General features: G+C 38.6%; 1 protein-coding gene across 5 annotated transcripts in view; it reads left to right on the top strand.

Annotated features, from left to right (window-relative positions):
* Nucleotides 1–4,579, top strand: part of ENOX1 (ecto-NOX disulfide-thiol exchanger 1) — a 365,131-nt gene extending 360,552 nt beyond the window's left edge. For 4 of the 5 annotated variants that reach the window (XM_085215818.1, XM_085215817.1, XM_085215815.1 and 1 more), the window contains 2 exons: nucleotides 667–752; nucleotides 3,620–4,579. In XM_085215818.1, the coding sequence (XP_085071944.1) occupies nucleotides 667–752; nucleotides 3,620–3,751 (218 nt within the window). In that variant the 3' untranslated portion in view covers nucleotides 3,752–4,579. The remainder of the gene's footprint in view (nucleotides 1–666; nucleotides 753–3,619) is intronic. The other variant, XM_085215819.1, reaches the window with a different exon arrangement.
* The last annotated feature ends 10,423 nt before the right edge of the window (nucleotides 4,580–15,002 follow it).

Here is a 15,002-nt window from a genome sequence, read left to right as displayed (position 1 = left end):
TCACTGCAGAAGAAATTGCTAGGCTTAGATCCTGACTCATCCCAAACCACTTTTATTCCCACTCCTTTTACAACAATCCTGTAAGCAACAACAGACAGAACCGGTTCTCTTTTAAGAGAAAATAAATGAGTAAATATGTCATAGAAGATCTGTGTTTTCTTCAGTAACAGTTAGGGGTAATATGGATTAAACACATTTCATAACCAGCATCAGTATAATTACTAGAAAAATTTGAGGGAGTGCAGTTTGTGACACAATTATATGAAACGTTTTCACAACAGAACATCCAGTGAAGGGGAAAAAAGCAATAATTTTACCATTACAATATCCACAATTTTACATTGGTAAATCAAGCATAAAATTGGCAGTTGAAATGCTTCCAGCAAGTCTTTGTTTAGAAATTCCTTTATTCATCAGTATATTATCTTGGTCACTTACTTGCTAACTGCTGTCATTCCTGAAGATGAGCTATTGTGTTTACCGTGTTATTATGACTGTATTAAAAATGTGCTTTTTTCTTATGTTTGTTGGGTTGTGTTAGAAAAATAAGAAATAAGAATACGGAAGAACCTGCAAGAACAGACTATTCAGATATATTTTGCTTATTTTAACGTTACACTGTCTGAGGTAATTTCAATGCTTTGTGTGCATTTGCTTTTAATACAGGTATCATCTCCACATTTCTTCACGTCCACCCTTTTGGAGCTAATATAGAATATCTTTGGTCTTACATGCAGCAGCTGGACTCCAGGGTAAAAAAAAAAAAAAAAATTAATCAAAATCTGTTTTCTCTATAGAAATACTGTATTTTTTGTTACTGCAGGTTAAACTCTTTGTGTGTTTCCATTAGAAAGATAATGGGATACGGGGCTTGGGGGTTTGCAGTCTTTATTCATTCGCAAATTACAATGCACATACATACTCGTGTTGAAGTCCTTTGCCTACCTCTGGTTAGTTATTCTTTGCGGCAAAGAAGAGCAAAGTTTTAAATGGCAAAGACTAGCAGCTGGTTTCATGATGAATACAGGTGAGGAGAAAGAAAACACAGTAAGAGGTAGGTGTATCTATGGCTACACTGTAGAGGATTTTAGGAGGTGATTCCTTTTTCTTCTAACAATTGTTAGTCTTGCGTCACACCTAATGTGAACTTTCATTAACACATAAGTGGACCATGAAGCTTATCCCTTGTCTAATGAGGAAGCACAGAGGGCCTCATAAGGGAACTGGCTGACTCTGTTGCTATATTCAGAAAGCCAACACAAGAGCGAGGCCAACACACTATAGCATGAAAAATATTTCTTAATGCATCAGTTCCTACAGTTCACAGCCAATGTGATGTGAACACCTGTGGATAAGATACTTTGACTTTTAAACATTTACTGTATGATAAGATGAATCAAGCCCTAGAAGTATCTATTCCTCTCCAATGAAAATTAAGCAAGTCAAGAGTGAGGAGCTGAGCTGTGAAATGTCCACCTTTGATCATGCATGCTACTCTCAGCATTGAACAATGGCTCTGCAAGATTGTAGACTGCAGGAGATACTGAACAAATGCAGATGTCACCTTCTGATGATCCACATCTGGCAATACATCTCCTGAATATGGATATTATGGTGCTTGCCTAGATTTTCTTGCAACATTGGGTGAGGATAAAGCCATGATGTGCACTTGGGCTCAGAATGTGAGCAACATTCCTTGTGTGGTGCTGTTAGATGTACCTCCAGTGATCCTGGCAATGTTCCTGAAGACTTCTTCCAGCCATTCACAAACAGGATCACCTTCCAGTTGCTTTGATGGTCTGCTTCATGCCTCTGAAGGATCCTTCTCCTATTTCTATGAAGTAGAGGAGATGCTCTAAAAGCAGATCCTTTAAAAGGAGAGAAGATCCTGAGCTAGAAACCCAATGGAAATCAGAGGGCTTGCACAGAGAAGAAGGATGATGTTTTAGGCATTATATTTGGACCAGGACAGCTCAGATCTTGAAGTGCTTTAAAGTCCACTGTTGCCCACAAAAATAAGGGACTAAGGAAAGCTCTTCAGCTGCCTCCCCCTTCACTGTTGCAGACTTCTTTGTTCACGTGTATAGACTCTTGTCCTTGAGTTTCTGCTCGTGTGAGTAGCCTATTGGCTTCTGTGAGGCTGCCAAGATCAGCCTTTAATTTGCAGATTCAATGGATGAGGTATTGCCTCCGTCCCTCTGAGATGCCAAATTACCAGCCCATGCAGCTACCACTCAGCATACCTCCTGCATAATAAACACAAGCTGCAGAATTTGACCTCACTGGTTTACTTTGGAAGCAACTGCTTGTAGCAACAAATTACTTTTTAATAGCGCAATCCTGAGATGCAATCTCTGAGATTAATTTCAATTACTTTCCATGGTTAGCCTGTCATCTCTCACCTGAACAGGAATGATAAGGTCAGCATACCCATGTGGGCTGAGGGCTCTGTACAGAGCTCAGATACATTACCCAAAGGTAACCAGCTATCCATTACTGCCATAAGAGTACATAAAAGATGGACCTGATTACTCTGGGGCTCTAGACTGACTCCAACACAGATTTTTCAGCACCACCTTAACAAATCATTTAATCTTTCTGTCTCACTAACCTCTTCAGGAAAAAATAAAAGGTGATAGGTACTTTCTCACTTCCTTTGGGAGTAATGAGGTGGAATTATTGTACTTTATGATTGTACATTGGTTTTAAAATCAAACTTTCCACCATATAAGTGTCCTACTAGTATGAATAAGCGTAAGTGCCATCATTGCCAGAGAAACCTCTCAAATCGTGGAGATACCTGTGGATGGCAAGCAGAACCCATGTGTTTCTTTACTGTTCCTTGCATGGTCATTACTTTACAAGAAATAGCTGGAAGACAGAATAATTCATTTTTCCATGAACATTCATTTCTTGACTTCTCTACTGATTATACCAGAAAGGTTGTATTTTTAAAATGTTTTCTGCAGTGGGAGGACCTTTCAGATAAATACTGTGACCATTTATTAAGTTTTCAAGACAACAGAAACATCCTGAGCTACGCTGAGTCAGGAACTTCACTGCTTGTTTATCTGAGGCTGCTGATCTCACTGGGAGAGGCAGACTCCATGAGTAGTCAGCTCTAAATAATGAAAGGAAGCTGACTGAAAATAAAGTCTCTCTGTGTTAGGTTTTTTAGAAGAGAAAAACTGATGGAGCTGGGTGGAGAATTCAAGAGTTCTGAGGATGAGAAGGAAGAAGGAAGTCCTACTGGCTTTCTCCTTCTCATAAGTGTACCTGCAAGTGTCATTCTTAAATGGACTTTGCACAACACTATGTGATAGCAGCCCCAACACAACAGTTCTCATTCTTTTGCAATGAAACTCCACTTTAAAAAAATAGGATCATTCCTGCAAGAAATCTTTATTTCTTTTGGAATCTGGAAATTCATGTAAGACTAAGAATGAAAATAATAATTATGATTGGCTTTGATTTCACTTGCTTTTCATTTTTTTAATTACTTACTTATTTATCTATCTGCATATCTGTCTATCTGTCTATGTTTATTTTTGATTTATTTCATTTTTCTAATCTATGGGGCAGTCTTCTCATTTTAATTTTACCTCTCTATCTTTCCCAGATCTCTGCAAATGAGATAGAGATGCTTTTAATGAGACTGCCACGCATGTTTAAACAAGAATTCACTGGTGTAGGAGCAACACTGGAAAAGAGGTGGAAGTTCTGTGCCTTTGAAGGAATTAAAACTGTCTGACTGTGACTAGTAATGAAGCTATGCAGAAGAATTCCTAGAGCATGGCAGGGTTATAAAGTATTAAAGCAAGAAATTTGGGTTTTGGCACATAGTAGTATGTTTTCAAAGTTATCCAAGCCTAATTTTAGTTACATTCGTGACGTTCTCTTGTGAGTGGAAATGTAGTTGTGCACCAATTCCTAAAATAAAATGAAATAATTAAAAAAAAAAAAAAACTTTCAAAATGTGACAGATCTGTTTCCTATGAAAACTGAAGAAAGATACCGCAGTCATAATGATTTCCAAATACTACATGTCCTACATCTAAGAAAAGCTCATTGAGCAAGCAGTTAAGGAGAAAGATTGCCCAGCTGTGGTCACTAGGCCTCAGAGATGTATATGTAATATGTAGTAGAACTCATTAAGTTTCGTTATTGAAAGTTCTTTCTGTTTAGTAAGAGAATTAAGTAATTTTACAGTGAGGAAAAGCATACCAAAAGAAAACTTGAAGATGTGTCTGAAGTTATTGTATTTTGTAAATTAAGTTATATGCTGTACCAGGGATTTTTGCCTTATTGAAAGAGGCCTGAAAATGTGATTGGAGTCCTCGAGAATGCTTTATCAAGAATATTATTTTTCTAATGTAACTATTCTCCATTACAAGTTCTTTTAACATGGATTGCATATCAATTTTCATAAACATGTAAATAAGGAGGAAACCAGTGTTACTGTATTGTATTTGGTATGTAACATTCAGGTTTATGCATCAAAATAAATATTCAGTTGCATTACTGTTACAAATTTTATAGCAAATATATTAATTTTTATCAATAAATATGACTTCTACCATATTGTTTGTACAAGTATTTCTTCTGATGTTTCTGAATTCTTTATCAATCCAGCAAGAATCTTCTGGCATTCGTCTCTATCCTCAACTCTTAATTGCATATAACTTGAATAAATTAATTGAGAATCAGAAGAAGCGCTTGCAAGATTAACTATAATTAAAATAGCTGAATTTATTACTAGAGGAAGCACCAGCATGGAGTTTTGTTTAGCCGAAATGATTTCATTTGTTTTCAGGAGAGCAGGCAGGTTAAAAATGAACCTCATTTCCAGTGTGGTGCTGGGTAGTCACAATGCATCCAATTAGCTGCTCCTTCTAACTCTCAGTTAATGCATCTGGCCTCTGGCCAGACAAGAAATGGAATAACGTCTAGTGATGTTCCTTAAGTAGGGGCATTGACCTGAACCGTTATTTAGGATTTACTGTCAAAAGCACAGTACTCCAGTGCTCCTGTAAGAGCCAGCAAAAGCTGAAGAAGTGTGTGTATAAGCCAACACTGGTGAGTATGGCAGGAATGGCTTCTTCCAGAGTCCTATTTTGAAGAACTGCATCAGTTCAGCATTTAGCGTGGTGCTGAATAAGAAACAGCAGTTCTTCAAGTCACACCTCTGTGCAGGCAAAGGAGCCATCCAGAAGAGAGCTGTCCCCATGAAAAGGGGGTATCAACAGATGGAAATGTGGCAAATTGCAACAGATGCAGAAAGTACCTAGACACATGTCAGAGTGATGTTTCACTCAGGTTCTTCAATAAACAGCAATTAGAGTCAATTGCAATTAGTCATGAAGGAACTCTTAAAATGGCTGCTAGTAATTACTTCTTCGGGACTTATTTCTCTTCAGGCATCTACCTGGAATATAGAAATATTAAACGAAATGTTACGATTAGGATTGCTGCAGGAGTTGTATTACAGTAAGTTACTTGGGTGAAATAAGTAATTATGTACCAGTTCTGCTAATGAAAATTAACTAGTTTAATCTAGATATCTACTCTTTCTTCTCTTGCGATCATTCAGATTCATGAATAATTCAAGCAAAAATGTGTTAGGTCTGACAGCTCTCATTTAAGTACTGTAACATAAATGTATATGGATGGCACTTAGACTGTGGAGAAGAGACGTGAGAAAACTTTCACTTCACCTTTATTCATATCATATTTTTCCATTATATTAAGTCCTTCTCCCTTTTCTCTCATGTCTTCCTTTTCATTTCCTTTTAGCTCATCTCCTCTCCCACAAAACAAATCCCATCCCAAATTGCCAGAAAATATTTTAAAACTGACAGGACGTTGTAGCAATCACCACATTGGCTCTGCTCATGTTTTCATTTCCTTTTTTCTTCCTGAGTTTTTTCCTGTTTTTCCTAGAATGTAAGTGCTTTAAGAGAGTGGATTTTTAGTCCTTGTAGTGTAGTATCAGCTAAAAGGGAGCCTCCCAGGGTGCCCTTTAGATAATGACAGCATCGTGAAAGACCTAAAATTTATCAGTTGAGGCCATGAAACTCAGTGGGGCAACTTTTCAGAATCGGGTTGGGCCCCAAAGTTGGTGCTAAAGTGATGCACTCAGTGGCTTTGGGGGAAACTGAATGAAAGTGCTCAGCTCCATTGCTTAGCTGTCAAACTGCTCTGGTGATGACTCTTAGGGGTTCTACATGGACATCCAGAAAATGATTTCATGGAATGAATATGAAGAAACTCACTTCTGAAAGACTGCTTCTGCAGATACACTACTGATACATAGAGAAGACAGTGATGTTTTGGAAGCCAGTGTTAAATACTAGCAATGCACCTCTTAGCTTGCTATCTGAGTAGTAGTGTCAGTTAATGTGATGCCATCACAGCCCAGAATGAAAGGAACTTACTTAAGGAACAGCAATACTGAGATTTAGAGAAAATCTGGTATTAATCAACGTGTAACTACATTCAATTGCACATCATGTACATTCTTTGACTATTGATTCTATAATTTAAAAAGATATTATTATTAAAGCATTCTAGGTGGTTTGTTTAAGTCAAAATTCTGGTCTTGCAAGCATTGTGTTATTTAAAATCAGAATTGCTTCCACAATCAATGTCAATATGACAAAAATTTTCTGCTCTGAGTTGAAGAGGGGAAGGTCTGGGGACAAGAAGGGGGAAAGGCTGTGGTTGATTTGGGAGATCGATTTTTTTTGTGCCGCAGTAGTTGCCAGGTCTGATATGGGACTGATGTCTACTTTGCATCATATTCTGTCCATTGCCTTGATGTAGGACTTTAACAAATGCATCTCAGAGCTCAGCATTTGAAGTGTGAGGCTTGTATCATCTTTATCCTGTGAGACAGTATGTACAACTTTTCTTGCCCTCTTTGTCACTGGGGCTCCCCTGACAAGATCTGCAGCTGTTTTACTCTGGCCTTTCCCTCAAAAAGAGCACAGAAACTGCAGTAAATTCCTCCTGGTTCTGTTCCATGCAATAAATCTGTAGTCTCCTCTGGCAGCAATTGCCGAGATGCTCAGGGGAAAGAAAAAAAACAGACATCTTCCTACATTTATTGGCATTAACTGCCAATAAAGCAGGATAAGATCTGCAGGACACTGTTTGCTCTTGCAGATTCTCTCAGAGCACAGCCAACGTGACTGCTTGGACTGACTTCCGAGTTTAAATTGAGTGTTTCTAAAACAAGTAAGTTAAGTGAAAAAGCAGCCAAATCAAGAAATTATGTTTACAAGATCTTTTAACTACATAAACTCATTATGTTGAATGTGTGGAAACCCTAATTTGTAAACAAAATCAAATGGGTATGCTCGGGAGTAACTTTGATTAAGAGTTCTACCTCACATTGAGTACTAAACAGCATGGCTGCTCAGAATCAATGGGCTGGCTCCAATGTGTACTGCCTCTCAATAGGGGGATGTTTGGGGGATAGCAAAAGGAAAAAAAATATATATTCCTTTAAGCATAGCAGAGAGCGCTTCTGCAACCTTACCATAGCAATGTTATAATCAATTGCTCAGGCTTATGGCTGGTAAGTACGTCGTGCCAATTTATTTGCCTTTGTAGAACTATATAGAAGCCCAAAAGGAATAATCCACTTGGACTACTTGTATCATAGCCAGGTTACAGTTAGTTCTGTAGTGATTCCAAAAGGTGGATTAAAACACATCTCCCATATAAACACCCAGCCATAACCAAGCTTATCTGGTGATGGGAAAGATGCATTTTTGTTTGATAGTTTGTTAGAAGAGATCAGTGTTGTCAAACCTTGATTTTTCCTGACTTCTTCCAGCCAGTTTTGCTTTTCTTTAAGATTTAATGATCCTTTAGTACTGCATATTTTCTTCCTGTGAACATATTTATATATTTGACTTCTTGCTTCTCAGTATTCTTTCCTATAAACTAAACAGATTGAGCTTTTAAGCGTTTTGCAATAAAGTATTTCTCTTCCCTTCTACAAATCATTGTATCCTTTTTTTTTTTTTCCTTCCTCTTCTTCTTTTTTTAAATATCCTTTCCAATTTTTCAATACCTGTTTCACAGCGTGCCCAGGAAAGCTGTTAGGTGTGTTAATCTGATCGATGCTGTACAAAGACATGAAGTCATGTCTCTGCTCCTGCTCACCTCCTCACCTCCTGTTCTGGTCAGACTCTTAGCTAAAAAAGCAGTAGTACAAGTAAATCACTATTAGGTCATCTTTTTCATCCTCCTGGTCTAACAGATTCCCCTGCATTTGTGCTTTTTGGCATGCCAAGCATGACTTTTCAATCCCTCTTGATTGGCTTGGAAGCACAAGGGCAAAGGTCCCACCCCATGAGGGCATTTTGGGGCTTAGCTCCCATGGATGGCCTTCAGGATTTGCTCTTTATCAAGAGGAAAGACTGGATAATTCCACGATGTTTATAGACTTACGTGATTAAAACGGAGTAATCAGATCTGCTGTCAGGATGTTAGCTGATCGCATCAAGCATTCAGAGGGCAATCGTAAAGGCTTTGTCTAGACTAGGGTTTAAATGTGTGTCATTAGCACATATTAGCTGATACATTTTAAAAGTCTGAGGCAGACAAGACATAATGCCTTTAATGTGAAAAGCTGGCTGAGTTAGGCCCTTGGGCATTGGTGTCTACACAGGTTTGTCTATTTCAGTGTTTTAGAATAAGTTAGCCAAGGGCTTGTCTGCAAGGACTGGTTAATTTGGAAGAAGGTAGGCTATGAATTTAAAGGACTACAATTACTCCAGGTCTCTGAGACCAAGAAGAGATTCATTCTCCAATAGTTACTTTGAAATAGCTCTGTGGAATAACATTATACTCTTATCTAGGTAAGTTTTCTTTTTTCTAAAGCTTTCTCCTCAAAAAAAAAAAAAAAAAAAAGAAAAAGAAAAAAGAAAAAGAAAAACAGGAAACAAAAAACCACCCAATTCCCATATGAAAGTTGCTATATTTATAAATTAACCCTCTGGTGTATTTCTGTTTTCATCACTGCTCCTTACTGGATATAGCTGATTAGTCTGTTCCTGTCTGGGGAGGAGGCCGGAAAACTTGTACACTCTGCAGATCTGGCTGCTGACGTTAGAAGCTGACTTGCATTTCACAGGGGGAGACACGCTATGCTTGTGAAAGGAATGGGCAAGCAGCTACAGAGCGCCATAAAATTGGATTAAAGATAGAGACTGGAGGGATTTTGTTAGAATCTTGCACTCAAAAAAAAAAAAAAAAAAAAGACAAATCCCAGAACATCCCAGAAGCTTCTCATAAAGTAAAAGAGGAAGCAGGGAAGAAAAAGAGATTAAAAAAAATAATAATAAATCATAGTATAAATCATTGTAAACATAACTGCATGAACAAAGGTTTCTGAGTTTCGTTTGGTTCTGTCCACTGTGTCTGAGTCTTTTAGAAAAGGAACCTTCCTAACTTATCCTGCTGCCAGCTCTAACCCAGAAATAAGCCACTCTAATCATACACACTTCCAATGGCAGAGGAGACCTCATGCAAGAAAACCCACAGCTCTGCTTATGCAACTCACTAGTTGATAAAACTTTTCTCATCCTTAATGACTCAGTGAGGAGATTGCTTTTGGAAAGCAAAGATTTGCTGAGCAGTCAGAACTAAATTCAGAATCCCATTTCTGACCCCCACCCCTCCACCCTGACCATCACTCCTATGGAATTTGTCACTTAGTTTGATAGAGACAACAAAACTAAAATCTTATTTGAGCAGAACATACATAGTTGTCTTCAGAAGACCAATGGTTAACATCGTGCCACCAGATCAAAGCTGATTTAGCTAATAATTGCCAGGCAGGAATGGCTTTGTGGGAGGACAGTAGAAGCCTGCTTTGCAATGAAACATACTGATAGAGAAGGAAGCTAGATGGTGTCTCAAGAGCAGATTTATGAAATGAATTTCCTACCCTTACAAGTTCTTGACTTTAAAACCAGACTTTCTATTTGTCCACAGGGCAAGACAGGGAAAGTATCTAATGTTCCAGCAGAGAACTATGAAAGTTACCTGCCATTTCATTTCCAACTCTATAACATCTTTGCCTCACCTGTGCAAACTGCAAATGAAGGAGACATCTGCAGAATGCACATTTGACCATGACTTGAGGCCACAGAACTTCTGCTCATTCAAAGTTTACTTTCAGGGCTGGATTTGAACTTTTAGTCTATGAAATGGATCCCTATTGTCCTAGTGCAGAGATACCCAGTGACTGAGAAGGGGAAGGCAGCCTTCCTTGAGGTACAAATGAAGAAACGTCCCCTGCTGACCCATTCTTACCACTTCACAAAAAGCATAGAAGATTTGGAACTGCAGAGCTTGCAAAGTGGTTCATCTTATCAGAAAGAAGGCAAAAGATTTCATGTTCTGTTCACACACTGTGTTTTGAGTGAACTTTAAGACTATAGCAAACTCTTTAGTTTATAGCTGTGGATGCTCTTAAAACAAAGGTTAGTATGGGGAATTGGAGCAGCTCTGAGATAAAATGTATTACTGTTTATGAGAACTTCACTTTTTCCTCTTTGAAGGGGTTTCAGAGTGGAGGCTGAGGTTTTTATTTTTTTTTAATGTTTACAGTCAAGAGCAGGAATAACATCAGATTTACAGCTTTTATTTTGTTTGTTGTTGTTTGTTGTTTGTTGGTTTTGTTTTTGTTTTTTGTGGTCTGTGCAGTTAAAAATTTTGAAGCAAAACAGGGACGTGCGCATCCAGGTGAAATGGAACTCTGTGCTGCTTTGGGAAGGGAACATTTGCTTTTCTGCAGCAATTAAACAGTGTGATTGTGAGAAGTTCACTGACGTATGTTGATCACGCAACAAGTGAGGAAATTAGACAAGTTCAGGATCCAGTTTTCTGTTTGTTTTTCAAGAGGGATGAGAAGACATTTTCTGACATTCACAGACATGATAAAAACAGCGGAGGTAAAAGAACTGGATTTGTTCATAGAGCTCTAGTCAAAAAGTTGACTAGTGATGTCACTGCCATGCACCGCTGTGCAGAGATCACCATGTCAATGCAATTTTGGCCACAGAAAACATAACAGCCGTGTTTGTATGGCCTCTCTATAGCTTGGTGCCCTCTGCACTGGTTACCTTCTTCTGGACTTCATTCGCCATGGTTTCTTCTTCTGAGTAGTTGATTTTGAAATGGTTCCACCATTGCTCCTGTCAGCCAAGAAGAAGTAGTTTCAATAGAAGATTGTGAATTATCTGCTACAGCAGAGCATGGATCCTAACTAAAAAGGAGAACCTTGGACACCTTTTCACCATTTTTCCTAAATTCAATAAATAACTCCACTTGCTGATTTCCAAAGTAGATGGAGTGACAAAAAGGTTTCCAGAAATAGGGTTACAGCTGATAGTTCAGACCTGTTTGACTCATCTGTCCCAAGTTCCCCTACTCAAGCACGCAGCAATACTCAGAGGAAAGCAAAAGCTGTTCCAGAGTTCAAGTCACGTGTGTAATTCAAAGCTTGGTGAAGGTTACAAAAAGGTCCCTTGCGGGCAATCCCAAGATCAATGCTACTGTTCTTCTGTGTAACTAATCTAAAATAAGGTTTTCATTAACTCTTTTTACTTGATGCATTGTGAAACAAACTGAATGAGAATGTTTGGGCTGGCAAACAAAGCTACATGAAATCCCACATGAGCCCAGCTAAACAGCACACATCAAGGGCTGAGTAACAAAGAAAATAACACTTGGTATGTGAAGTCTCAGCTTTGCAGCTAAGCAGAAGATTGGCAAGTTTAAGGCCATACGTGAGTAGCAGGACTTATATCCCATTAAAGATGCTGGGAAATTGTCACTTTGAGTGTATGTCATAGAAGTATCACGTACTACTAAAAAGTTCTTGTTAATCACAAATGCATTACTCGGCTATGGGCTAGGTCATAGCCCCTTTCTGAACCACTGAGCATCTGAGAGTTGTCACTAAAGAAATACAGAGGAACCATTGACTGTGTGACTGAAACATTAACAATTGCTCCTAAGCCAGGCAAATGGGTGCATGTTTCCTACCAAGAATTTGCTTTTAAATTCTCAGCCATTTACACCAGGATTTTGACCAGAATGAGGACAGAGAGCACAAGATGTAAAATATTTTAGCCACTAGAATACACTGAAAATCACAGAATATCCTGTGATTGGAAGTACTTGCCACTTTGTGCTATAGCCCAGAGAACGGATACTAATTTTGCTTGTCCAGGTAAATAGTTCATAGGCTGAAGTGCTGGATAAGCATGTTGTCTCAGTGCCCTGTTTTCTGTCACTCTGTGTTGAGGATACCTGACTGACTATCCCTCCGCTGCAGCTGTAAAGAGATTGGAAAAGGAAAAATGTCAATCAATGCATGTAATATAATACATGTAATGACAATCTCATATGCAGTGCAAATTTACATGTAAATGGCAAATTATACAATTTACAGAGAAGGAATGAGCGATTGCAACTGGCATCCCACAAAGATTTAAATAAATGCATAATGTGAATTAGTCTTGAAAGAAAAAAGGCTACCTACTCAGAGTCATTTTGTCAGACAAAAAGCCATCAGCTATTTAAATTTTAGTTCAAATATGAGAAACAAGAAACCCAAACTATCATGCTTTACTAAGACTGTGGATTACTTGTTCCTAACTTCAGGCACTAACATTACTGCAACGTCTCAATTCAAGACAGCAAGGTGGGATTCAAGGCTCCTGCTGAATGTCTGATTTAGGGAGGTAGCTAGAAAGCCTCAATCTGGTGTTCAGGCAGGTAGGGGCAGAATATCCTTCAGGTCAGGATTCAGCAGATCCTGTGTAGACAGGGCTGGACCTTCCCTTCACAGTCAACCACACTGGAAGATGTGGATTATGACTGAACGCCTGTAAAAAACCCAAAAAGTTAGAAGAATCGTGAGGACCCGCTTTCACGGTCTGTATTCGTACTGAAAATCAAGATCAAGCGAGTTTTTGCCCTTCTGCTCATGTTTCACTCAAGATACTGTGTTTTTCACACATCACAACAAGGTTTGCGACATTACAATTAGGCAGTAGATCACAGAAGATAGTAGACCTTGGCACATCATCTTCTCCAAGCCTTTCAGTTTTACTGCAATGAGAGAATAGTCAATAAATATTGCCTCTTTAGACCACCCTTTAGACAGTGGTGGAGAACACAATTGCAATTGCCTGGGGTGCTCCTAAATCTGCAGAGCACCACCATACTGTTTCTTCTCCCCTAAACCGATGCTGCTCCCTGAAGGCATCTGTCAGCAGAGAAAGCTGCCACAGCCAACAGACATAAGCAGTGATTTATTGATGACTCTTCCAGAAGAGGCAATTCACACAAAGGTCATGGCACTGCAGACAAAGCAAATAGCTTGCTGTGAATATTAATTACATGAGGGTTGCTTCAAAAGTAATGCCTCCTATTTTATTATATTGGCTAGTGTTGTTAGAGGTGGATGTTGGTGGTATGGCAATAGAAGTTGAGCCTACTCACCCATATTCCATGACACTTTATTGTTGTAGGATAGGTGGCAGCAGAGGGGCAGTGTGAGAAAACGTTGTCTGACATGGAAGTGCGGGTGAAGCAATGGTGTGTCATTGAATTTCTCCATATGGAAAAAATGGTACCCACTGGCATTCATTGACATTTACTGAATGTTTATGGAGACCAAACAATGGATGTGAGCACAGTGAGGTCGTGGGTGGTGCAATTCAGCAGTGGTGACAGCAACAGTGGGTCACCTCTGCTGGGGAGGGGAGGGGAAGGTGAGGGGAGGTGAGGGGAGGTGAGGGGAGGGGAGGGGAGGGGAGGGGAGGGGAGGGGAGGGGAGGGGAGGGGGAAATGTGTATTTCTCCTATTGAACATTTATTGAATGATCAGAACTAGGGGAAATGCAGTTGAGAGAATGTGAGAGGGAGAAGAATTCCTTCTTATTAAGGAAAACTGTCTATCAATCCATGTACTATAATAAAGACAAATTCACATGTAAAAGGTAATCTGTCCAATTCACAAAGAGGTATGGAAAAAGCAATTAAAAATTTAACTTTCTTCTCCTTTCCTTAACCCTACCTAAAATACAAAATGCAACATACGTGACAGATGAATAAATGAGCAAAAACAGTAATGCATACCAAATCAGAAATTCATTAATTTATATTACAATTACAGTGTTTTAGCGAAACAAACTTTAGCTACAAACACTTCAAAGACTGATTTTCAGATATAGTGAGTTTTTGTTTGGTTTCCCTACATGTTTTCTGATATCTGTGCCAAAAAAAATATATTCCTGTTCTTGCACTGAAATGTAACATTGGCACGTGTTAAAATGCTTCGTTTGTATGGGCGTAAGCATGCTCTCTCTTTGTGCTTTTTGTAGATTCATACATATTAGACACACATCTTTGGGTTTTAATTATAAAATTAATGTAGACAGGAACCAGAAATAAAGCTGACAAATCTAATTTAGAAAGTAACTCAATATCATCTCAGGTTCTCTGAGGAGGAAAAGGAAAAAAAATATATGTCCAGGGGGTTACAGGAATTTTTCTGAAGGGACAAATTAAAAAGTAAACAAACAAAAAATCTGATATTAATGCAGGAGAATTTCCCCAGTGTCAAATTCCATATTTATCACCAGCCAGGAGAATGTGATAGTATTTTAAACATGAAATGACTTTTCATACTGCTCCCAACCCCAGACACTTAGGGGAAAAAGCTATATAGATCTACATCGTAAATGCGTCTTAAAAGAAAATAGTTTCTAAAAATAGTCCTTTAATGACCTTATACAGTGCTGTGTTAGTTCAGAACACTGAAACTCCCTCCCATTCTTTAGATTTCATCTAAAACTTTTCTTTCAAAATGATTGACCCGTCCAAGGTATTGACAAAAAGAGAAGATTGCTGTAATATAAAGCAAGTCAGGTTGAGACCACATTGGTGTGGAAGGTGCATAGGTAACTTTTA

The sequence above is a fragment of the Meleagris gallopavo genome, chromosome 1 (assembly GCF_905368555.1).
Source record: "Meleagris gallopavo chromosome 1, MGAL_WU_HG_1.1, whole genome shotgun sequence".
NCBI classification, from domain to species: Eukaryota; Metazoa; Chordata; class Aves; order Galliformes; family Phasianidae; genus Meleagris; species Meleagris gallopavo.
The sequence above is the reverse complement of the archived record's forward strand: the minus strand, read 5'-3'. Positions and strand labels throughout refer to the sequence as shown.